Below are 26,891 nucleotides of genomic sequence, written 5' to 3'. Positions count from 1 at the left end.
CACTCTGAGAACGGGAAAAAAATTTCCTCCTTCCCTTCCCCCTCCCTTCCCCCACCCCCCCCCCCCCCCCCCCCCCACCAAAATATGTAAATGTAGTATATCTTTCCACTCTCCCCTCACCTCCCCCTCCCACCCCCCCCCCCCCCACCCCACTCCGGGTACTCCTGCTAGCTGAATATAATTCTGGTTTAGTTAGCCTCTGACTTCCAACATGCTCAACCAATACCAAACGTTGCCGTATCTGTGGTATAAATCTACAATTCTGGACGGGAATAGTTGAATATCTCGTAATCTCGCTGATAAAATTTATATAGTGCCTTGCGTTGCTCATGGCTTAGTTGTTGCACAAAGTGCTTTGTCAAAGCCACATCAGTCCTTGGATCATTTGTCGCCTTATGGCGTGAGTATGAAAGAGGCACTCCAACACTCTCTAAGAACCATGGTGCTTCAACAGAAATATGTTCAATTTTCCCAATGAAGTCATAGTTAATATCACAGGGATAACAGATATTTTCAACGGGAAACCAGTGTCTATCCTTGAAATTATTATGTTGGATGACAAATTGGGCAAATTCAGAAAAAGTTACATTATCACCAGTGGCAAGTAGAGATTTATCGGCATTGGGCCGAAACTCTCTTAGGATGACACGACCTATAGCTTTATGGTAAATAGGATTGGGTCGCTCCATCTTATCACGGTAACAAGAGACCAGGCGGGTGAAGGGCTCACGTACGAACAAGAACTTGGTATAGTTCTGGAGCCGCACACGTATTTCATCTTCACTGTAAGAGGAAAGCGAGCGCAGAGCTTGACTGGAATGTATATCGTTCCCTGTTAGTGAATCAGGTGGGACTTTCACATGACCACCAAGTACAATCAATAATCGACGCCAGTTGGAGCAACCCACCTTGGGCACCTCACAGTACAGCAGCTGAAAGTTGTCTTCGACAAATATTCTTTCCAGCATCTCTAGCTTCATGTTCTCACTGGTTTCAGCAAATGGAGACATGGAAAATATTAACTTGAAGAATGCATTATATACTGTAGAGTCTCATTTAGAGGAGCAGTTCTTCAGAAGGATTTTCTGAGATAATAGGAAAATATTGTTAAATATTTATTTATTTCCTTGTTGTTATTTTATTAAAATTAATCTCAAGTCGTGTAACAATTAAGGAAACCGTTGTGTACATGTATATTCACTATAATTTGTTTACCTTTTTTGACTGTTATTCCGCCTGCAGACAGAATTAATAATGGCTTTCCGTCTTATTTGTTCCAATTGCATGTCCTTGAATACTTCTCGCTGTGTGTCAACCTTCCACTTGCTTCCAAAAGGACCTGTAACACAATTTATGCTCATTTAGTAGCATTACAAGCTGGCCTGCAGGAGTATATATTATGTACTTTTAGGACCAATTTATTTCCTGTTGAAAGTGTGGATAATTGGTTGTAATTGAAGGAAGAAATATTTTTCCTATTGACATTGTTAGCATCATTATTTTTCATCTTCCACATTATTTTCAAATCACTGTTCATTTATAATTAAATCAATTCAAAGCCATCACATTGTCCATTTTAGTCCATGGGCCAGACCAGATATCGGTACCACCCGAGGTGGCAAAAGTTCCATGGTGCCAATTTATTTGTTACACCCATATAAGTAAAATAATATGTGATAGCAATTCCAAATGGGTAGCTTTTTCATTTTTCTTGCAGGAAAGCTGTTTTTGCATTAATCGCGATACCGCAACTCCGCGCTGTTGTTACTAGTATCATCTTCCAAATCATTTTTTTAGCTGAATAGACAATGTAACATGCTTAAATATCTTAGCAAATGGATGTTTGTAATAAAGACATGTATGTTATACTATATAATACATATTCTTGTATTTATTCATGTGTGGAAACTAACTTTTTCTTCAGTTTTAGTGTCTTAGTTAAGAACAAAATATATGTTGGATGCTGGCAGTGTCCAGTTTTCTTCCGTATTCCGTATACTTGGCCACTGGTGGATACTTCCTGGTAGGTGAGGCAAGAACAAGAGGCTCTGCAATAATTATGTCTATTTAGTTAAGCAGAAAATATATGACAGATATGTAAAGTGCTGATTTCCCCTCATCAGTGGTGATATACATTTGCAGCCTGGTTAGAATAAGTCCAGTCATGAATGCTTGATTTGCTTTCAGATATCAGTCCACTGGTTTCACCAGTCTAATTAAGTGTAATTAAATATAATTAAGGACTGGCAGACTACTAATTTGTGCAACATAGTAATGTGGATTGATAATTCTATGTTGCAGGTGAAAACTGACTGAACATGGCCTCTGACGGAGCAAGCAGCCTGCCACTAAAGCGGCCACGAGTGGAGTGCATCATCCACTGTTCCAATGACAATACAGACAAGCTGGTTTCACTACAAGACATTGACTCATGGAGAACATTGCTGAGGGCAGCCCAGATCAGAAAACATGCAGCAATTTTGAAACTAGCTACGAACCTTCCTGATGGACAGATTCCAACAATCCAGTACCACAGAAAATGTCGCAGTCTCTTCACCATGAAAAGACATCTTGATGGCATCCTCAAATGTGCCAGTGCCAGTGAACCTGCTCAAGACACAGGATCACAGAGAGCAGCTAGACAATGTGCAAGCACATCAAGGACTTATGAGGCAGAGTGCATTTTCTGCCAGAAAGACACCAAGTATGCTAAAGGACAGAAGACGAGAGAAATCCTCATACAATGTCGAGAACTGCGAGCTGACGCCACAATCAGGAATGTAGCCATGGAGAAAATGGACAGCAGAATCCTTGCCATAGTCAGCAGAGACCTGGTAGCTGCAGAAGGTCACTATCATAGGTCGTGCTATCGGTTCTATACCAAAAGAGAGGTTCGCAGTGGACAGGATGCAAGCCAAGATGATGATGCTGAAGCTCAGTATGGCGCTGCTGTGGATCAGGCCTACAATGAGCTGTTCCTGTTCATCAGAAGGGAGCTTTTTGGCAATCCTCAAGTGATGACAATGACTGATCTCTCTTCTAGACTGGTGGCTTCAATGAACTCTCTTGGTATTGCCCATGTAAGGGAATCAACCAAGAAACACATACGACGGAAACTGGAAAGCGAGTTTGCAGACTCCCTGCACATCTTCTCTGAGGGAAAAGGGAAACTCCTCCTGTTTCCAGACAACCTGTCCATATACGAACTTGCCAAACAATACCAATCGCTACAAGCAGAGCTGCATACTCAGAAAGGCCTCCATGCTGAAGATGTGGTCTCCAAAGCAGCCCTGAAAATGAGAGCTGACATCAAGAACCAAGATGCCCCTCAAGCCTGGCCACCGGAAGTCAAACCAGAAGCAGAGGACACTACCATTCCAGAGTCGGTCATGGTCTTCCTGTGCTATCTACTTACAGGTTCCAATGACCCTGATCATGCATCTCAAAGAGTCCAGCGGCTTCTGTGTTCACTCGGCTATGACATGGTATATGCTGTAACACGTGGACTGATAAAGCCCCCGAAGCACATCGTTCTGCCATTCGCTATCAAGTCACTGACCGGGAATGTAGAGTTGATACACATCCTCAACCGACTCGGCCATAGTGTGTCCTATTCTCAGATGGAAGAGATCGACACTGCTCTGTGTCTCCAAAAGCTCTCGCTATCAGGGAGTGATGTTGCCCTCCCAGGTAACATCCATCCTGGCATATTCACAACCTTAGCCTGGGATAATATCGACCGTCTGGAAGAGACCACCAGTGGAGAAGGAACATCTCACAGAGTGAATGGGATTGCCGTACAAGCAAAGCCAATCACTCCAGTGTCCACCAGAACCATGCTGACTGTAGGAAAAACAAAGCAGAGAAGTATTGATGCACCACCACCAATGCTACCAGCATACAACGCTGGACAACGAGTGGGACCACCACAGAGCAAAAGTGCAGATGCTGACACTGCAGCTGAGACTCAGCTCGCCAAAGAGAAGAATCTTGTCTGGGTCATGGCACGCATGTCGCAACAAGAAGAGCAATCAATCAGCAGCTGGACAGGCTTCAACATCCGGACTCGAGATGACGTGACAGTCATTCCAGACAATGTAGGCTACCTGCCTACCATTAATGCTCCAGCGACACAAATGTCGACTGTCAATGAAGTGCTAAACCAGTCACTGAACATCATGCACTCCTTGGACCTGACAAAGATTGTCTGTGTCTTTGACCAGGCACTGTATGCAAAGGCTGTGGAGATTATATGGAAACACCCTGACAAGTTCCAAAACACCATCATCACCAGGCTCGGAGTATTCCACACCATCTGCACACTGATGGGAATAATAGGGAAGCGATTTCAAGATGCTGGATTGCGAGATCTCTGCATCGAGTCTGGTGTGATCGCAGAAGGTTCCATTAATGGTGTCATGGATGGCCGCAAGTACAACAGGGCAGTCCACCTACACAAGAATGTCTATGAGGCACTCACTCGACTGGCCTGGAAGGGTTTCCTCTCGTGGCTGGAAGCCACTCACGCCAACGATGTGGTCCACATGGATGAGACACTGAGGATCATTGACAGCCTCTGCAAAGATATCTCACAGGCATCCCTGAAGCAGGTCCTCGGTGACCGCTCATGCGCACGCATCATGGAACTGTTTGGAATATACCTCGAGTTCCTCAGAGGTGGAAACGGCAGCCTCTCAGCATTCTGGATGTCGTATCTGGACATTGTCGAGATCTTGCTGGGTCTCATTCGAGCATCAAGAGAGGGAGACTGGGTGCTACACCTGGCATCAATTCGTGCAATGATCCCATGGTGCTTCGCATATGACAGGCTGAATTATGCACGCTACCTCCCATACTACTATGCCCAGATGTCCCAGCTGCCCACCACACACCCAGACGTGTATGCTGAGTTCATGCAAGGGGGATTCTCAGTTCAACTCGGTCCCAACAACCCCTTCGGAAGAATCCCTGTCGACCAAACGACCGAAGAGACAGTTAACAAAGACACCCAGATGGCAGGAGGGACAAAGGGGTTCAGCTTGAAACCAGGGGCTGTGAGCAAGTACTACCTGACAGCTGAGTACAGGACCATGTATCTGAGAGCACTGAGGGACATGATAGGTCAGGGCAGTTCCAAACTGTCTCATCCAGATATACATGCTCCAAGGATCAGGAAAGACGAAACTGCTGTCAAGTCCCTCATAGATCTCATGGAAAACAACTGGCTGAATCCAATGTTCCCTGACAACACTGACCTGATTGGTCTGTCCACTGGCACCATGGCTCCACCCGACGTGGCCAGGGACCTTCTGAAGGCGCTTGAAATAGGAGAAGAAGCGTACCAGACATTCAAGAAGACAAGGTTAGATGAGGATCAACCATCTGTCAAATTCCACGACAAGATGTCCAAGCAAAGCCTGAAGACATTCGCCAATGTCACCACAAAGACATCCCGTGGAAAGAAAGCACAAGATGTTGTTCTGAAGGCAGATCGAAAACTGTTCAGCCATATGATCCTTGTCGCTGAGAGCAGAAAGGTGAACATGAAGGATGTCCTGGCCCACCCACTAGGTCCGTTACCGTGGGCACTGGCAAATGCTGATGGATCCCTACGAAAGACGAACAAGGCCGTAGTTGCCAGGGAGCTTGAGAAGAATGTATCTCCTGCAGACACTATCCCAACACCTTCGACGTGCATCATTGATGGGATGAGTCTGGTGCAAAAGATTAATGGAAACAACAAAACCTTTGCACAGCTAGCAGAGGTGGCCTTGTCTAGGGTCCTGCATGAGTGTGGACAGAGTCAGAGGGTTGACGTGGTATTTGATGTTTACCGCCAGCCTTCGATCAAAGATGCTGAAAGGCTCAACCGTGGTGCAAGCACAGCCCTTCAGTACAAGAGCCTTGCAGGGGGGCACAACATCCAGCAATGGAGAAAGTTCCTGTGTAGCGCCTGCAACAAGACCAGCCTCATCAAGTTCCTGGTGGAGCAGTGGAAACTCCCAAGGTTCCAAGAGATGCTGCATGACAAGGAACTGTATGTGACTTGTGAGGAAACATGCTACAAGATAACAGAAAATGAATGGGTGGAAGTGTCAGAGCTGCAGTCGACACAAGAAGAAGCAGATACCCGTCTGCTCCTGCATGCATTTCATGCTGCAAATGATGGCTCAAAGGCAGTCGTAGTCACAGCTGAGGACACTGATGTCATGGTGCTCTGTGTAGCCTTCCAGAAGGAGATCCCCTGCCCCCTCTACCAGAAATGTGGCACACAGAACCGCACACGGTTTGTCGACATCAGCAAACTGGCAACCTCAATTGGAGACAGCATGTGTGACAGCCTGGTTGGGCTACACGCCTTTACAGGGTGTGACACTGTGAGCGCATTCGCTGGCCGTGGGAAGCTGATAGCACTGAAGCTGGTGAGGAACGACAGTAACTACCAGGAGACGTTTAGACAGCTTGGTCAGTCATGGGATGTCAACCCAGAACTATTTGAGAAGGTACAGCAGTTCATCTGTCGCATGTATAGTGCAGCTGCTAGGACTGGTGAGGTCAACGAACTGCGCTACCAGCTCTTCTGCGCAAAGAGGGGAGGAGTCGAGTCCAGCCAGTTGCCACCATGTAGAGACTGTCTCTTCATGCACGTCCTACGAGCCAACTACCAGGCAGCAATATGGAAGTGCTGTCTGCAGGCTCGCCCAGCGGTGCCAAACCCTACCGAGCATGGATGGACAGTGGATGAAGATGGCAAGCTCGCCATCCACTGGATGCGTTCACCACCAGCACCAGATGTGGTCTTGGAACTCTTAGCTTGCAAGTGTGTGCGTTCCTGCAAATTGCCAAAATGCACATGCCTGACCAATGGACTGTCATGCACAGACATGTGCAAGCTACAAACCTGCAGTAACCAGAAACAACAGGAAGATGAAGAATCCTTCGAACTCGGAGACTCCGATGAAGACGAGCAGTTCGATGACTGACTATGATATCGCTAGTTTGGTACATTGACATACTCAGTATTATTCTGAAGAGCACAGGACGTGCTTTCCCTGGAAACACCCTCAGAATACATGTAGACATGTAGACATTTTGATAATGTGTTGTGTCATTTCATCTTTATGTGAAGCACTACCTGACCATACCGGGTACATAGCCTACAGTCTGTTAGTTCTGTTAGTATGTGATTTCCAACCATTTTGTATAACATTTGAGTACTAGTACTGTTTATAGCTATTGTGGCATACATGTACTTGAGATGGGCTCAGCAGATGAGCTCAGTACAGCCTCTGGACTTTCTTTCCCTTGATTCAGAAAACCGTTTGATTAATATGTGTTGTGACCTTTTCATGTTGTGACATGTTTATGTGACAATTTCCATAACAATCACGTACGTGTATTATAGTAGCTGTTGTATTCCAAAATTACACTATGTGAAGATTGTATGTTTAAAATAAGACATAAAGCGATAATTTTGGGATCTACGTTGTCTCAGTACTTTCTGATTAATATGCCCAATTAGTCCATGGGCCCGTACCCAAAATTTCACACATGGACTAAATCAATCCGAACCGTCGAACGCCTTTTCACAGGGTGCGGGTATAAAATAGCTGATAACTACCACTAAGCTACCAGTCCAGAATTGCTATCACATCAGCATGTATCCCACATACATGCACCTTTCCAAAAATCATTACTAGAACTTGCCACCTCGGGTGGTACCAATTAGTGAAATTTCGGGTCCGGGCCCATGGACTATTTGTCATATATCAAATTTGAAATGAAAACATTCAAAACTAGAACGCCACTCAGTAGAGCGCATACTCCCACCGTGGGTCAAGTTGGAATAGTACGATTTCACAAAAGTTTGAGGGAGCAGTTCATTGACAACACAACACAAGACAACACAAGACAGACACTGCACAGATATATATTTAGAATATATAGAAGATAATGTTAAAACAAGTACAAAAAGTTTTAATTAAAACAAAAGCCGCGTCGATGTTACACAATGCCTAGATGCAGCTGTGCCTATAACGTCGATGTTATAGGCACAGGACATTCCTATTGATTCGATTACTTGATGTTATTTTTGTGCAAAGTGAAAATATATCTTGGCAATTTCCCGTGTGTGGCGACGAATTTTTAATATATCTCGGCATTTTCCCGTCTGTTATTTCAGGCGGTGTATGACTGACCATGCCGCGATTTAAAAAATATATATCTCGGCAATTTCCCGTGTGTGGCGACACGTGAACGAAGCTATGCTCCTCTCTCCACATTATTGTGACGACGTATAAATTAAATATTTCATCGTGACGATTGTCATCAAATGGACGAATTTTTAATATATCTCGGCATTTTCCCGTCTGTTATTTCGGGCGGTGTATGACTGACCATGCCGCGATTTAAAAAATATATATCTCGGCAATTTCCCGTGTGTGGCGACACGTGAACGAAGCTATGCTCCTCTCTCCACATTATTTTGACGACGTATAAATTAAATATTTCATCGTGACGATTGTCATCAAATGGACGAATTTTTAATACTAGGGCATGCCCGTACGTGGGTGCAATGTGGGTACGTGGGTACGTGGGTGCGAGTACGGTGACAATCCCCCCCCCCCTCTATTTACATGAAATGGTTTGGTCCATGAAATGTTTTGGTCCATTCGCAACGCCAAAGCGAACGGCGAACGCTTTACATGAAATGGTTTGGTCCATGAAATGTTTTGGTCCATTCGCAACGCCAAAGCGAACGGCGAACGGCTTGCGAGTACAGTGACAATCCCCCCCCTCTATTTACATGAAATGGTTTTAATTAGTTTTAAAACATAGTTTAACGCCAACATAGCGGCAACATAGTTTGCCAACGTGAAATAAATGAATACGCTCTCAAATGTGCCGTCCGAGGCAGAGTGTGTTCGCCACGTTCGGCACACGCGATAACTCGCTGCTCTCTGATTGGTTGAATCGTTTTTTGGACATAGCTCGGTAAGTACTTGTCCGATTAATATGAAACCTTGAAAAGGCACATCCTCGGGTCCCCAGCAATATACCTGGCAAGTTTAAAGTATATCGGACCCGTGGTTGTCGAGAAACAGCGGTCACAGACAAACATACACACATACACACATACACACAGAGATTAATGGAATTATAGATAGATATCTCGGCATTTTCCCGTCTGTTATTTCGGGCGGTGTATGACTGACCATGCCGCGATTTAAAAAATATATATCTCGGCAATTTCCCGTGTGTGGCGACACGTGAACGAAGCTATGCTCCTCTCTCCACATTATTGTGACGATGTATAAATTAAATATTTCATCGTGACGATTGTCATCAAATGGACGAATTTTTAATATATCTCGGCATTTTCCAGTCTGTTATTTTGGGCGGTGTATGACTGACCATGCCGTGATTTAAACAAAATATATATATCTCGGCATTTTCCCGTCTCTTATTTCGGGCGGTGTATGACTGACCATGCCGCGATTTTAAAAAAAAATATCTCAATGGACTTGAAGTTACAGGCCTTTGAGAATTCATTTCGTTCTATAAAGGGCAACTTTCATCGGATTTTCTTCCCGTTTTTTTTCAACCGAGTCTAAAACTATGTTAGCGACTGTGAAAAATGAAATGATATATCGAATTTGATTTGAAATAAAACTGTGTGAGAGAGGAAGACACCACGGGCCTACAAAACAGGCCTCAAAGCTATGCGAGTTAATAAAATGGTGGATATTTGTTTATATGAAGGCTCTCCCAGAATGGGTGGAGCTATGGTTCCCAGAATGGGTGGAGCTTTGAGGTTTTGTCTTCGATGCAAGAACAAGAACAAGCAGAACAACAACAACAACAGCAGAGGGCACTCTATGAGCAGCGTCTGCGACGCGGCTAAAAAAAAAACAAGCCATTTCCCTTACATTTTAAGATTCAGCGTTCAATTCTATATAAGTGAGTGTATTTTGAGGCATGTGTGACTTCAAATAAAATTGTAAGCCAGGAAAACGTTCGTTTCATTCCTTAGGGATACAACATGTAAAACTGGCCCAAACGTCAAAATAAAACTCGCTCATTTTAAGTCGTACAAGCTAATGCGACCACTCATTCTTCTGGGAAGAATCCCGTGCACATGCTTGTCACACTTATAACTCACCTAAGTCTTTATAAGTTCATCAAATACTGACACCGCGATTGACATTCGCTGAGGTATATGTTGATATCTCTGAGCTAAAAAAAAAAAAAAAAAACAGTTTTAAAGTATTATACGTATCAAACGATACATTTTATGAAACAGGGAAACCGAATACACACTTTGGTGGTTTTAAAATGCCAGAATATGTCTTTATTAGAAAAAAAAATGAACATTGAAGACGACGCTTCTAACAAAATACACCGCTCTAACACATAACCACGAGTTTAAACTACATTTACAACAAATATGAAAACTATTTTCATATCACAATGTTAAATATAGAATATATAGAAGATAATGTTTAAAAAAAAAGAGCCCTATCTTCCAATGGTGAACAATCCTTCAAAACATTCCTGGATCTGGAATAATATCCTGAGCTTCACCAAACACTAATCAATTCTTCCTTATCCCAAGGGCAATCATCCCACCAACTTTCATCCAAATCCGTTCAGAACTTTTCCAGATATCTTGTTCACAAACACACACACACACACACACACACACACACACACACACACACACACACACGATCGAATGCATTACTCCCTGACGGAAGTAAAAACTAGAACGGCAATCAGTAGAGAGCATACCTCCACCTAGTGAACAGTTTACGTTTTGTCTTTCAGAGTAGACCAGAAAATCACAATACAGAATCACATTTAATCAAAATCAATCACAGGAATCACCATAGATCCAGTCTTTCATACCCTGATCTACCCCTCATTTTTGGGCATATCACTTAGGCCTAATGGTGAAGAATCACTTAGGCCTAATTCAACTAGCTGGATCCGGATCCGGATCCGGATCTTCACCAAAGTTGAATCGACTCTTTCTTGTCACACACCCAATCGATCCACCAAGTGTTGTCGAAATCCGTCCACAACTTTTTGAGATATCCTGCTATGTATCGTTTTTGGCCCTATCTCCCAATGTTGAAGAATCACTTGAAAAATTATAGTAGCCGGGTCTTCACCAAAATCTAATCATTTCGTCCTTGTCACATACGCTACATCTCTGCCGAATTTCGTCCGAATCCGTCCACAACTTTTTAAGATATATTTTTCACAAATTGACATACAAACAGACAGCCAGGGGTGAAAACATAACCTCCATCCACCTTTGGTGGCGGAGGTAAAAATGTAGCAATGTGTTATATTTTGCTGTTATTAACATGCAGTTGTAGCGGTTGCCGCTAAACATACACAATCGCCTTACACCTGCTGAGGACGCAACCACGGAGCGATCGCTGTGCCGGGCTCGCCCAGACCGCCCGGAGACGCTCAGTCTCGCCTTTCCTGGGCATGTCCAGACTTGCCTTTCCCGGGCTCGCCCAGGCCGCCCGGGCACGCCCACTCTCGCCGTGTTTGATTGTATATATATATCGCTACCCGATAAACGGGCTTCACAGAGTGTGCTGGGTTCTGTACGAATAAACATGCTTTGAACTCAACCAAATGGCCTCGTTCTCTCGCCGTCCACGACTCCTAGACTGGTGACCTCGTCTACCCCCGAACGGATTCGGGGGCTGCAAACGAACACGGCGGTTTCTATCGTGCTGCCGGAGTTTTGGCATCGACGAGCGGCCATGTGGTTCGCGCACCGCGCTCGGCTCCTCCTCTACGACCGGAGGGACGAGCCCGCTCCAGGACCCTCCGAAGGAACGCAGTTACGCGATGTGGGTGGCACTGCTGCTCATCTCTTGCGCGCGCTCTGACGTTCGCGGCACGGCTGCTTCGTTACCTTCGCGTGCACTGCTGTTAGCCACCTTCGCACAACTTCACTCTACAACTACAGCCGCAACTACTTCTCCGACCCTGCATCCTCGGGAGGCCCGCGAGGAACCTTGGCAGCCTCCCCTGAGGCCTTGACCAGCCCCTCGGTTGGCTCAACCGCTTTTCGCGTGCACCGACGCCGAGCGCTGCTCGAACCTTCTCGGCACTGCACCCGCGAACTGCAACCTCGGGAGGCCCGCGAGGAACCTCGGCAGCCTCCCCCGAGGACTTGACCAGCCCCTCGGTCGGCTCAACCCCGGTCCTGCGTCCCCCCAGCGCTTCGCACAGCGGAGTATGTCGCGGCGAGGCCGCCCCCCGTCCACGGTTCCCCCCGCTCGACCACCCACCACCACACCGGACCCCCCCCCCCCCCACGACCCTCCAGGGGTCGCTTCGGCCGGGTCATCCGGACCCCCCTTAAATTGACCCTGCCGGTGCAAGCCGATTCTGGGGGGGCGCGTGTAGCGGTTGCCGCTGAACATACACAATCGCCTTACACCTGCCGAGGACGCAACCATGGAGCGATCGCTGTGCCGGGCTCGCCCAGACCGCCCGGAGACGCCCGGTCTCGCCTTTCCCGGGCATGTCCAGACTTGCCTTTCCCGGGCTCGCCCAGACCGTCCGGAGACGCTCAGTCTCCCCTTTCCCGGGCATGTCCAGACTTGCCTTTCCCGGGCTCGCCCAGGCCACCCGGGCACGCCCACTCTCGCCGTGTTTGATTGTATATATGTATACTGCTACCCGATAAACGGGCTTTACAGAGTGTGCTGGGTTCTGTACGAATAAACATGCTTTGAACTCAACCAAATGGCCTCGTTCTCTCGCCGTCCACGACTCCTAAACAGTATTCAAATAGTTTGAAATATTCACATGATACACCAATATGCTAATTAAGCCATTTGCTACGCCTCGGAGTTAAAACTCGATTGGTCATCCGTCACCCAGGAGTGTTAATCCCGGCGGTGAACATACTAACTGGCGTCAGGAGTTTGGGATGTGAACGCGGCGGACACTCAGTGTCCGAGGGATGCGAGTTCGACACCCGTTGAGGGCGAAATTGTACCCAGCTTTCGGAATCAAAAATTGTAATGATTGTCTTTCTCTCGTCGAGGGGGAGGTAATTGTAGTGACCGGGGTGTCATTTTCTTTTTCTCTGAGGTAAATTTAAATTATTTAAATTAAAATAAATTTAAATTTTCTTTTTGTCTGAGGTAAAATTAAGCACGCGCGGGACAACCGCTTGGTCGGCAAGTAATGGCGGATGTGAATGAAATGGCCGAGCAGAGGGAGCGCTCTGAGGAGCTCGGAAGCGAGCCGGGGATATAGGGGTTTGTGGGAGCTGTGCTCGCATGATAAAGCCAGACAAAATGGATGACACAGGAACGAAGTTTCACTGAGCTATTTATTTTAGCTCAACCCGAAAGAACTCAAAAACACTGAATCAGCCCATCGAACGGGCGGCAATTTATCAGGGAAAACTCAACACACAAAAGCCACGCCTCTCAGGCGGGGCGTGGTATACAAATAGGTAAGCCACGCCTCTCAACGGGGCGTGGTATGCAAGACAAGTGTTCACCTGGGAAAGGCAAGTCTGGACACGCCCGGGCGAGTCCGGACAAGTGACCGCTCGCTGGGTGCGTCATCGGCCGGTGCACGGTAATTGTGTCATGCTTCCGGTAACCGCTGCATGTGCCCCCCCAGAATTAATATGCACCGGGAGAGTCAGTTTGAAGGGGGTCCTGATGACCCGGCCGAAACGACCCCTGGCGATTTGTGTGGGGGTGGTAGGTGGCGTGGCGGTGGATGGTCGGGCGGGGGGCTTGGTTGACGGGGGATGGCCCCGTCGTGGAGGAAGGGCCAACCGTGGAGGTTGGTCGAGGTCCAAATGGGCCGGCTTGAGGCGGTCCACAGAGATGCGGTCCGGCTTGCCACCGATGTCGATGATGAACGACTCGTCGTCCCTCTTCAGGACCCGGAAAGGTCCATCGTACGGCGGCCGGAGCGGTCAGCGGTGTGCGTCGTGCCGGATAAAAACGTACTCCGCAGTGCGAAGTGCTGGGGGGACGTGGGGTTGGGGGCAGCATTGGTGGAACGTGGGCACGGGGGCAAATCTCCTGGCGGCCTCCAGGAGGACCGAGCGTTGGCAAGCCGCGGACCAGGGGCCGGTGGCGTCAGGGATGAATTCGCCCGGCACGCACAGTGGCTGGCCGTAGATCAGCTCGGTGGTGGAAGCCTGGAGGGTCCTCTTTAGGGGCCGTTCGGAGGCCCAATAGGACGCACGGGAGCCTGTCGGCCCAACCGTCGTCCTGGAGGCTGGCCCTGAGAGCGGCCTTCATCGAGCGGTGGAACCGCTCGCACAAGCTGTTGGCTTGGGGGAGGTAGGCCGTGGTGCGGTGAAGCTTGACCCCCAAGGCCTGGGAGACCGCGTCCCAAAGCTCGGAGGTGAATTGCGAGCCTCTGTCGGAGGAGATGTCCGAGGGGGCGCCGAAATGGGCAATCCAAGTGCCAATGAAGGCCTGTGCCACGTCGGCGGATGTTGATGATGCCAGCGGGACGGCCTCCGGCCACCTGGTGGTCCTGTCCACCATCGTGAGGAGGTGGGTGAAGCCCGCGAGGAGGAAAGGGGTCCCACCAGGTCCACATTGACGTGGTCGAAGCGCCGCGCGGGCACGTCGAATGGTGCCAACGGGGCCTGGGTGTGCCGGTGGACCTTCGCGCGCTGGCAGGTGACACAGGCATTGGCCCAGTCGCGGACGTCTTTACGGAGCCCGTGCCAGACGAATTTCGCTGCCACGAGCTTCTGTGATGCTTTCCGGCCCGGGTGGGAAAGGCCGTGGAGGGCGTCAAAAATGTGCCGCTGCCATCCAGTGGGCACGATGGGGCGAGGTTGGCCCAGGGAAACTCTGCGCATGCGCAAACTTGATCATCTGCGCATGCGCAAGATTGGTCGTCACGTCTCTTCAAAGCTGTCCCCGCGCGCACGCTTTCGAAGTTAAGTAATTTTTCACAATTGTGTTTTTGTCGAATCTGTATCTTTCTTTCGGTGTATGTACCTTTTGGGGTGACTTTAATAGGTTTCTCGGTGTTGGTTTTTCATACCTGTGTACAGAATCGTCGTTTTTTTCGTATCGTGTATTCTGAGGCCTAGTGTAGTACTAGTAGGCTACCGTGTCAGCCCTTGGCTTGAGGCTTTATTTTTGTCTCAGCGGTTCTTCGATCGCGCTGCAAATTACTTTCGGTCTCTATTTTTCACGGTCTTTTCACCCCATACTTCCTTGTTTTAAAATCTCAAAAAAAAAACCCCAAAAAATGTTTTCCTTCTCTGTTCTTATCCGTTTGCTCGTTCTTATTTGTTCGTTCGTTCTTTGACCACGTTGTTCGTGATCACGTGATCACGTTGCTAAAAAATGTTTCATCTGTCCCCTGAAGAACTTTATTTTGTCATATTCTATAACACCTTTTTCTTCTTCTTCTATAAAAGGATGCTTTCGACTTGCTCACCAAATCTATTCATTCCAAAAAAAAATTACATCTCTTACAGTGCATCTTTCATTCATTCCCTAAACTCTCCAGAACTCCACCCATCCTTCAGCGTCCTCAAATGTATTTTTGACTCGAATGTCTCAAGAAACTCATTTTGCAATAAATGTTCGTTTCCCATTAATCGTACACTTTTCAAAATCCAATCTCACCCCTTCCCTCCAAATGTTCCCCATCACCCATCTCTTTCAAATCTTCCCCCTTGCCCCTCCCCCCCAAATCTGCCCCATCACCCATCCCTTTCAAATCTCCCCCCCTGCCCCTTCCCTCCTAAACTCCCCCCAAACCCCTCCCCTCCGAGACTCTCCCTCACTCCTCCCCTCCTAGACTCCCCTCTCACCCCTCCTCCTCAAAGCATCCTCCCTGCTTCTTCCCCCTTCCAACTTTCACCTTCTTCTCCCTCAACCTTCTGCCTCACTCTTCCCCCTCCTCAAATAACACCTCACTGCGCCTCACCCAATCACCATCAAATCTTTTGTCTGCCCCATTCTTCCCTTTCTCCAAGCTATTCTGTAATCTCTGACACACCTTCAACAGCTCTCCCTACCTCTTCCTCCTCTTCCACATCTTACCCTATCGCTCCCCCCCTCCGCCCCCCCTGTTCTGTATCCGATGCTCCCCCTTCCTCTTCCTTAACAGTATGGACCTCAAATATCCGGGGCCTTCGCTCAAACTTAACTGATCTCTCCATACAGGTTGCTTCTGACAAACCAGACGTGACAGAAACTTTCCTCCTTCATGATGTCTCTGATTCCTTGGTATCTTTCCCAGGTTACTCCCTCCTCCGGTATGATAGACCTGAGCCTCGTCCTGGAGGTGGGGTTGCTATCTTTATTAAAAAAAACTCTCTTCCTCACTCGCCCTGCACTGCCCTCTCTCCACCTCACCCCCAGGAATACCTTTGGCTACGGCTTCCCCTTCGCTCCCACCTTTTGTTCATATGTGTGTTGTACCGTCCACCAAACAGTGATGACTCCATCTACATCTCGCTGTCTGATAATATGGACCAACTTCTATCTACCCATCCCAACTCTCTCTTCCTCATATGTGGTGATTTCAACTGTCACCATGCCAGTTGGCTGGGGGTGGGTACCTCTCTCACCAGCCATGGCTCTTCAGCAAAGGACTTCTGTGACTCACTGGGACTGACACAATCTGTCAATTTCCCAACCCGGATCTCAGTCAACGGAGCATCTTCTCTTCTGGACGTGGTTATGACTAACTTCCCTGAAAATGTCTGCTGCTCTTCTTCTGCTCCAATCGGCTCTTCTGATCATGTGCTTGTTAAAGTGGACATCTCTCTGACCATTCTCAGAGAGCCTCCTCAGCGTCGACGAGTCTGGCATTTCACTCAGGCCAACTGGCACGGTCTTCAAGCAGCCATCAATCATCTGGACTGGTCTCCCATCTCTACTGCCTCTGACATCAACTCACCCTGTGAATTCTTCCAAAGTAAATTGCTCTCTCTCATGCACAGATTTATCCCATCTCGTCTTCAGTTGTCATACCCTTCCTCCCGTCCATGGTACACGGAATCTTGTGGTGAGGCTATTGCCCAGAAACAACTTGCTTTCGTCTCCTGGAAAGCAAATCCAACGGAAGGAAATCTCATTTCCTTTCACAAAGCCCGAAACAAGTGTGTGTCCACCCTCAGGAGAGCCAGGAAACAATATCTCTCCGTTCTCAGGACAGAACTCTCTTATCTGTCTCCCTCTTACAAATCCTGGTGGCGTCTGGTCAAATCTGTTTCTGGTGTTTGTTCCCCCTCCATCCCCTCCCTCACCTCAAATGGCCACACGGCTGTCTCCGCACGTGAAAAAGCTGAATGCCTCAACTCTGTGTTTGCCTCTAAATCTTGTGTCCCAAACCCATCCCTCTCTGTACCCACCATACCCAGTCGTACCCAGCTGCTCCTGGACTCTGTGTCCTTTCCTCCTGACAAGGTGGAAAAGTTTCTGTCAACCCTCGACTCTGATTCTGCAAATGGACCTGACGGCATCAGCCCACGGGTCCTAAAATCATGTTCTTCCGCTCTTTCACTCCCTCTCTCTGTTCTCTTCACCCTCTCTTTTGATCAAGGTCATCTTCCATCTGCTTGGAAATCTGCCAACATCACCGCTTTGCACAAAAAAGGTGCAAAAACAGATCCCAGCAACTACAGACCAATCAGCCTCCTCCCAATTATCAGCAAAGTCATGGAATCCATCATTGCTTCAGATATGAAATCTTTCCTCTTCTCCAATGGCTTGATCTCTGATCATCAATTTGGTTTCAGACCTGGACACTCCACTCTGGACATGCTGCTTCTGCTTTCTCAACAATGGATGGAGGTCCTCAATGCCAAACAGGAAATTAGAGCAGTCTCCCTTGACATATCACGTGCCTTCGATACGGTCTGGCACCCCGCTCTGCTCACCAAACTCTCCTCTTTTGGTATCCATGGAAATCTCCACGCATGGCTGGCGGACTTCCTCTCTAGTCGTAGTCAACGTGTGGCCCTGAATGGGTTTCTCTCATCTCCTCTTCCTGTTCAGGCTGGAGTTCCCCAAGGCAGTGTTCTGGGCCCTGTGCTTTTTCTGGTCTTCATCAATGATCTCTCTGACTCTCTTGAAAATCCTCTCTATCTCTTTGCTGATGACTCTACTCTCTGTCGCTCCATTCTTCATCCCTCAGATCGGCAGTCTGCAGCCTCCTCACTCTCTGCAGACCTTGACAAAATCACAGACTGGGCAAACAAGTGGAACATGTCTTTCAATCATGACAAATCTCACACTCTTACGATGTCTCTCCGAAAAGACCGACTGGACAACCCTCCCATCCACTTTCTGAATAATCCTCTCCAAGAAGTTCTGTCACTCAAGCTTTTGGGTCTCACTATCTGCCATGATCTTTCCTGGGAAAACCACATTTCAAATCTGGCCTCCAAAGCCAGTCGCCGACTAGGCATCCTCCGTCGTGCGAAGTCCTTCCTTGGCACACCTGAGCTCCTCACCACATACAAGGCTTTCATCCGCAGCTCAATGGAATACCGCTCTCCCCTCTGGGCTGGTGCTCCCGCCTCACACCTAGCTCGCCTTCACGCTGTTGAAACCAAAGCATTCAGAATCATTGGAATCTCCCGCGATGAAGCTAACTCCAAGGGCCTCTCACTCACTCACCGCAGGCAGGTTGGTGGTCTTTCCATCTTCTACCGACTCCTCTCTGGCCTTGCCCCCCCAGCTCTCTCTGGGCTCTGTCCCGCAAATATTCCTACAGGTCGCACAAGATCTGCCTGCAACCCTCTTATGGTTAAACTGCCAAAATCAAGACTCTCTGCTCACCTTCAATCCTTCATTCCTCTTTTCTCCCGCCTCTGGAACAAACACCCTCACTCTCTTCAATCCCACTCCACCCTCCAAGTCTTTAAAACAGCTGTTCACCACCATCTCTTATCTTCCCCCATCCAAAACCTTGATCTTTTCTACCCCCGCTAATTTCACCCCAATTCCACTTTTTTGAAATACCAACTTCTGTCCAGGAAGTCCTTGGTGTCCTTGTGTTTTATACTTCTCCCTCCCCCCCCCCCCCCCCCTTCCCATGCCTTCTCCCCCCGGGCCCTCTCCCTTCCACACATCTCCCTGCTCTCGGATGTTGTGTTTGTGTGCTTCCCCTTCTCTCCCCATCTTGTCTTCCGCTCCCTCTTTTTGGGTATTTTGTTTGTCTGGTTGATTTGTTTGTGAAGTAAATGTTAGCTCTTTCATGAGCCTCGATTCAGTATACAAAAAAAAAAAGAAAAGAAAAAAAAAAGTCGAACAGGAGAACCGTGCCTGTGTCCTCGAAGGGGACATCGGCCAACCGCAGGCCTGTGTCCACTGTCCGGGGGGCTTGCACTGTGGGGTTGGCGGTCTGGTTGGCTGCCATGCGGGCGAAGTCCACACCCAGGTGGACGGCGTTCGCGCCGGACCGGGAGAGGCAATCGGCCACAGCGTTGTCCTTGCCCGCGACGTGCCGGATGTCCGTCGTAAATTCGGACACGGCAGAGAAGTGGCGCTGCTGGCGGGCCGACCACGGCTCCGTAACCTTGGCCATGGCGAAGACCAGGGGTTTGTGGTCCACAGACGCCGTGAACCGGCGGCCCTCCAAAATATGGCGGAAGTGGCGAACAGCCAGGTAAAGGCCGAGGAGCTCGCGGTCGAAAGCGCTATACTTGCGCTCGTTAGGGCGAAGCTGTTGGCTGAAGAAGGCCAGCGGTTGCCAAGCCCCGTTCACCCACTGTTCATGCACGGCGCCCACCGCGGTCGGAAGCGTCCGTGGTGAGGGCGATGGGTGCGTCGAGCGCCGGGTGCGCCAGCATGGTCGCGTTGGCGAGGGCCAGCTTAGTGCCCAAGAACGCCGCGTCCATCTCTGTGGTCCAGGCGACGTCATGCTTGGCCGGCTTGCCCCGGAGGGCTTCGTACAGGGGTCGCATGAGTTGGGTGGCGCGAGGCACGAACCGGTGGTAGAAATTTACCATCCCCAAAAATTCCTGTAGGGCCTTGATGGAGTGGGGGCGCGGGGAAACTTGTGACTGCCTCCACCTTGGTAGGCAGCGGGACGGCCCCCGCGCTTCGTGATGCGGTGCCCCAGGAAGTCGACGGCCGTTACGTCAAACTGGTATTTCGCCGGGTTGTTGATAAGGCCTTGCTGGCCGAGGCGCTCAAAAAGCGTGCGCAGGTGGATGAGGTGCTCCGCCCGGGAAGTGCTGGTGACGAGAATGTCGTCCAAGTAGACGAAAAGGAAGGTGAGGTCACGCAGCACGCTGTGCATCAGCCGTTGGAAGGCCTGGGCCGCATTCTTAAGGCCGAACGGCATGCGAAGGAACTCGAAGAGGCCAAAAGGTGTAATTACCGCCGTCTTCGGCACGTCGGCCGGCCGGACGGGTACCTGGTGGTAGCCCCGAATGAGGTCGACCTTGGAAAGGATCACCCGCCCCGCCAAATGGGCGGAAAAGTCCTGAATGTGTGATATCGGGTACCGGTCGGGGGTGGTGGCGTCGTTGAGGCGGCGGTAATCACCGCATGGTCGCCATCCGCCACCCGGTTTGGGAACGATGTGCAGGGGCGAGGCCCACGTGCTATTCGAGTGCCGCACAATGCCCAATCGCTCCAGCGCATCGAATTCCACCTTCGCCACGGCGAGTTTGGCCGGGTCGAGGCGGCGAGCCCTGGTGTAGACCGGTGGACCTGTGGTCGGGATGTGGTGTTCGACGCCGTGCTTGACGGCGACGGCCGAAAACATCGGCTGCGTGAGGGCGGGAAACTCGGCGAGTAGGTGGGTGAAATTGTCCACGGCCAGGAGCGCGCAGGCTAGCTTGGTCGGAGCGGAGCCGCTCAATGAGCAAGCGAGCGAGCTGAAGGTCTCTGCGTTGATGAGCCGACGCCGTTTGACGTCGACCAAAAGCCCATGCACGCAAAGAAAATCTGCACCCAGCAAGGCCATGGGCACGTTCGCCGTGATGAAGTCCCACCTGAAGCGCTGGCCCCCGAAGCAGAATGCGACGCTGCACGAACCGAAGGTGCGGATGGAGGAGCTGTTTGCGGCGACCAAGGCGGGGCCGCACAGTGCGGCCTGTTTGTCCTGCACTGAGGCGGGTATCACGCTCAGCTGAGCGCCGGTGTCACACAAAAAACGCCGCCCGGACTCTGTGTCCGTGATAAACAGAAGGCTGCCTGAATGGCCGACGCTCATGGAAGGCAGCGAGCGCCGGCCTGGTTGTTTCCCGACCTGCCGAAAGTGCATGGTGGGCGGCACGTTCTGGCCTTCTGCCCGAACCTGGCGTGGTAATAGCACATGGTCCGCTCTGGTGGAGGCTCCGGCGGTCGCGTCGGGTTCGGTCGACGTGGCGTCGCGGTGGCCGCCGCCGTCAGTGGCACGGACTCGGCCGGTGGTGGCGCCGGTCGTGGCGCGGGCGTTGCCTCGGTCGGCCCAGGGTTCCAGGCGGCTGCTCCGACGTGTCGCCTGGCCGAGAAAAAATTATTGGCCTCCTTGGCCAGGGCGCGGGGTTCCGTGATGGGTGAGTTAGCCAAAGCTAACCGTACCTGCCCGGGTAGCCACCGGAGGAACAGCTCGCGGAAGAGGAAGTCCTGGCTGTGGTCACCGAGAAGAGCAAGCATGTGGTCCATGCGTTCGGATGGACGGGCCTCGCCCAGCTCCGGGAGGTCGAGTAGTTGTCACGCGCGTTCGGTCTCCGTGAGTCCAAACGCACCGAGGAGTAGGTCTTTGAGCGCGCCGTATTTGTCGGCATTCGGCGGGTTCTGTAGGAAGCTCAGGACCCGGGCCACGGTGGAGGCGTTGAGCGCGGAGACCACATGGTGGTAGCACGTCGTGTCCTCCGTAATCTTCCGCAGGGCGAATTGAGAATCCGCTTGAGCAAACCAGACGGCCGCATGCGACTCCCAAAAGCCCGGGAGCTTCAAAGCTACAGCTGACTGCATCGCCGTGTTCTTAGAAAGGGGTCACCATTTGTGGGAGCTGTGCTCGCACAATAAAGCCAGACAAAATGGACGACACAGGAACGAAGTTTCACTGAGCTATTTATTTTAGCTCAACACGAAAGAACTCAAAAGTACTGAATCAGCCCATCGAACGGGCGGCAATTTATCAGGGAAAACTCAACACACAAAAGCCACGCTTCTCAGGTGGGGCGTGGTATGCAAATAGGTAAGCCACGCCTCTCAACGGGGCGTGGTATGCAAGACAAGTGTTCGCCCGGGAAAGGCAAGTCTGGACATGCGCGGGCGAGTCCGGACAAGTGAGCGCTCGCCGGTTGCGTCATCGGCCGGTGCACGATAATTGTGTCATGCTTCCGGTAACCGCTACAGGTTTAAAGATAGGGATGGAACCTCCCCCGTCCCGAGCGTTAGTCCACCCCCCTCTCCTGTGAGGGAGCCTGGGACGCCGGGAACAGGTGCCATATCCGACCAGGTCTTGGTTCAATTATTTATGAAAATGGAGGGTAATATAAAGGAAATGAGTGATCGGTTGGAGGGAGAAATGAAGGGATTGAATGAAAAAATGAAAACCCAAGAGAGCAAACGAATGAATAAACGAAGAAAAAATGAACGAATTTGGGGCACAGGAGCAGGAATGGGCACTATAATTCGATTCAAAACGGGAAGAGATGGCATTGGAAATTGAAGAGGGTGAAACCCCGGTGATACAATTGGGGCACAGGAGAGGGAATTTTCGAAAGTAAATCGGGAATGTTCGGGAGTAAATGAGGGGAATGTTTGTTAAATGATGACCTGAAAGGCTGTCGGACGTACGTAGATGCCAGATTGCACCAGCAGGGGGAGGAATTGGAAATTGTGCAGCACCAGGGCGGTGGTTCAGGTAAAGGAATTGGAGGCCCATGTAACGGAACCAGACCGGGTTTTATAGATAAAGACCTGTTGGGGCCACAATAGGTTGGGGATGAGATTCATGATGTGACAGGAGCAGCCGAGCACCTTGGACAGTATCGTCGGCGAGGAGATTACTCGGGTCAAACAGAGTCTGGGAAATGAGGTGAGTCGGTCCGTTGAATATCCCCAGGATGAGATTAAAGCGACCAGGGAGACCCTCACAATGAATCACGATTGGGCACCGGAGGCTCCGAAATTAGAATACCTAGCCGGGGGGGGTTGGGGGAGGGGTGTTTGGTCCCACGAGCTGGACTTCAACACGGAGGAGTCGGGAGAAGGAGCCTCGGAAAAAGCGGTTCTCATAGTGAATTTGGAACAGCTGCAGGGAGGGACAGAAAAACCCAAAGAAGTGGTTGTGACCTGCAGCTGCGGTTGGGCACACGAGGCCAAAATTTTAAAAAGTACATTTAAACTCAAATTGCAATGGGAGTTTAATTTGGAGCAGCCATTGCAGGTGTTGTCCCCGGGCTGCCAAATTCGGACCAGGAGAGGTCATTGGGTTCGGTCTCGGAGAAAATGTGCCCCTTTCGAAATTGGATTGTGCCAGCCAGCTGGGGGCTGTGTTAGCAGCATTTGGACGTGGGGTCCGACCATGGGTGTTGTGGTACGGCCCGGGCCCCACGGAGAGTCTGGTGGAGTGTGGCGTCCCTTGTCCATCGGGGCGCCCTCCGAGCGAGTGTCTCGGGGTGAGAGGGTCGCCGGACCCTGGTGGGGGTTAAGACCTCCTGGGGTCTGAGGTGGTGACTAATGGGCACCTAACATGGTGTATCATGAGGACCACTAGGGGGAGGTGTTGCAGGTCACGCTTTGGTGGTGGCATCACAGACGGCCAATAAGGGCCCGATGTGTTGACCGTCCGGGCATGCAGCCTGACAGCCTCTCCCTGAGACTCTGGACCAGCCAGTATATGGTGTCCTGCCATGCTGTGCTGGACTATGGACGTGGGTCGTACCGCATGGATAGGAATGAGTATAGCCCACCGGACAACCATTGGGGCATCTGTGGAACATGGTGGTGTGAGCATGATCTTCCACACATATTCCGTTGTGATTTGTGGACTCTCGGCTTGGGAAGAAAGCCATGGGATAAATCGGGAAATTGGAACGAGCTGAGCATACGGGGCCATGCTCGGCTGGCAAGTGTATGGAGAAGCGCCCTTCTTTGGTGAAAGTCGTGAAATGTGAAAAAAATTGGCACGGGTAATCTGAGGGTTAGATGCAAAATTTAAGGGTGAATTTTGGTGAAGCCGGGGTGGGCACTGGGGACAGTGACACCATTATTGATCCAGGTGTGTTAGACCAAAGTGTTGGAGGCTGGGACAAAATAGATAGAGTAGCAGGACACAGCCTTCAACTGGCTACGGGGGCGACAGCGCCAATATTGAGATGCGTGGTTGTGGCTATGGAGTTGGGCAGTCTGGGGGTCAACATGGTGTTATGGGTGGCCGAGGTGTGCGGACCATGTCTTCTGGGATGGAATCTCCTGGTGGAACACGGCTGTTGACTCGGCCTTGGGTATGGTCATATGTGGGTGGGCAATGGGGGCTGCATTTGGTCGGACTGGGGGATGTGAAAGTTGCAGGGGACGTGATGTGGATGCCACGCACTGCGACCGTGCCACTCAGGTCCGAGGCCTTGGGAATGGCGGAGTTGGCAGCAGGTGGTCACCACATTGGCCAGCTGGGGATAGTCACTCCGTGGTCCTCACAGGGGGGCCGAAGGATGGATGGTTGTTCGCACCCTTATGGACACTCGTGGGTCATGTTGGCAGTTCGGCTGTTCAACTTACCCGGTGGCCCTCGCACGGTGCAGGAACAGAGCTGTCATAGCCAAGGGTAGTGGAGTAGTAAAGGTCACCGGAGGAGGCGGATCCACATTCTTGCCAGTGCAGCGGACAAAAGGAAATTTTGGGGAAATCGATTGGCCCCATGGGATAAATTTGGGATTCGGCCGGGTGGCACTCTTGGGTTTCGGCATTCGGCATTCTCTGAATGGCACTCTTGGACCAGACCAACCTGTGACGACCTGCTCATAAGGTAAGGCACCTTGATGCTTACTGTCCCATGGTTTCGGTACTTGCTCATAAATTGGGACATGAGTAATTTGGAATGGGGGCGGGTGAGAGTGATTACATGGTCGGTGAGGGGATCGGAGTGGGTGCCACAAAGTGTCTTCATGGGTGGCGTTTGTTTATGTGTGGAGGTTTTGTGTCTTTGTGTGGTCGTGAGAATGTAAAGAATTAAGATGTGATTGAAATGTGAATGGCGATATCACATGTATGCAGGCCATGGCAGTGTCTTTATTGAAATATGTGGTTGAGAATTGAATGGCAGTGAGGGAGGAAATGTTATTGTGGATTTTGTGGGTGGGGAAGGTGTTTATGTCCGCAGGTACAGATCAAGCTCTGGAGGAGAGGTGACTGCGCCCCTCCCAACCCCCCCCCCCTCCCCCCCCTCCCCGAGGTAATTTGCCCATGGCAGCCGGTGGTGTCTGGAGATTGGAAACCCATCGGTGGGAGGTCTGGTTGGGCGCCTTGAGGTATGGAGACCCCTGGCGACCCTGAGGCTATGAGAGCCTGAGGCCAAAGGAGCCTGGTATGTGGTATGGAGACCTTCCCGGCAGGACGACAGCTATGGGGCTGTTTGGCTGCCACGGGGCCGAGAATTGAAGGGGGGTGGGGGGGGTGAAGAATTCGCAAGTCGGGCACTTGCTTTTTGGACTGCAGGCACCACAGCCTGAAGCGCCCCCACCATCTTGCTTTTATGGTACCTCCCTGCTGCCTAGTTGAGGATCACATGGATGTAATGACATTTAAGCCATGGTCTTGCAGGGGGGTTGAAATGAGTTATTTTTTAAAATTCTTATTGCAATGTGTATGGCTGATTATTGGGTTTGTGTGAATGAATGGGGGAGGATCCACCGAGCCATGCCACTCACCTGTAACACCAGGACAGGGCCCGTGGAAATTTGTAAAAATTGGGAGGGCTCCGCAGATAACGTAGGGTATTGTGGCATCCACTAGGGGACGTGGTCTGTAGAGGGACCCAGGGTTTGTACAAATGTTTTTGAATTTTTGACTTTTGCAAAAGGTGTTGTGGTTAAGATAGAGTTTTGTGTGTTGACCATTTTTTTTACCCGCCCCAGGAATTGACAGAGAACTCGCCGGTGTAAATATGTGAATTGTTGCTTAAGGGTTGAAGAACGTTAAGGAGAACAGGTAAGTTAGCTACGGCTTGCTCCACACAGCCCCTCCTAATTTATTTCATCGGCTAATTAAATGTGAGTCCATAAGTCTTAAGGCCGGAGTGGTAATGCCTGCAGTGAGCTTGCAGGAGCTCCGATTCCGGGGGGGGGGAGGGGAGGGAGGAAGAGGCTATGTTACGTTTATTGGGGGTAGGCAATGGAATACCTTAGCCCAGGCAGATTGTATAGATTAACATGCTCCGAATGTTGTGCAAGGACACCATGATGTAATTAATGCAGGCCTTAGGCCAGGTAAGATTGTATTGGGTAGTGTGCTCCGTATGCCGTGTAGACACCTCGATGTAACTAAGTCAGCCCACATGTCCGGTAAGATCGTATATTTGTCTCCATGCGAGGGGTGGAGTGATGCTAATTACTTAGGGTATAAGGTAACTTTCCCTTTATGTAGTTGCCTCTGTGGTTTTCCCTTTGTTGCTTACAACACCAGCCATGCGATCAGCGCTTAAACTAAATAGACTACACAATCACTGACTGGATCCGGACATTCGACTATCACCGACGCCTCCAGCCGAGTCATCGCAAGGGTTTGGGGCCCCGCCCTGAGAGGTGATGATTGGTCGTGGCCATGGAGGGATGCGATGGCGCTCATTGATAGGCACGCGCATGACGTCATAACAGAACGTTCCAGCATGAGGGACAAAAAGGCAGAGCACCGCCATTTTCGCTCTCTTGGTCCCTGGCTGGCATCACAAGC

At 50.2% G+C, this 26,891-nt stretch overlaps 1 protein-coding gene across 1 annotated transcript in view; it reads right to left on the bottom strand.

Moving 5' to 3' along the window:
• Positions 1-254: 254 nt before the first annotated feature.
• LOC137425965 (carbohydrate sulfotransferase 9-like) overlaps positions 255-26,891 on the bottom strand; it is a 36,599-nt gene continuing 9,962 nt past the window's right edge. The window contains exons 2-3 of the mRNA XM_068114685.2: positions 1,216-1,339; positions 255-987 (exon numbers count right to left, since the gene is read on the bottom strand). Coding sequence (XP_067970786.2) covers positions 255-987; positions 1,216-1,339 — 857 coding nt within the window. The remainder of the gene's footprint in view (positions 988-1,215; positions 1,340-26,891) is intronic.

This window comes from Myxine glutinosa, chromosome 4 (genome assembly GCF_964187855.1).
Source record: "Myxine glutinosa chromosome 4, kmMyxGlut1.1, whole genome shotgun sequence".
NCBI lineage: Eukaryota > Metazoa > Chordata > Myxini > Myxiniformes > Myxinidae > Myxine > Myxine glutinosa.
Note: the sequence above shows the minus strand (reverse complement) of the source record. Positions and strands in the feature narration are given on the sequence as shown.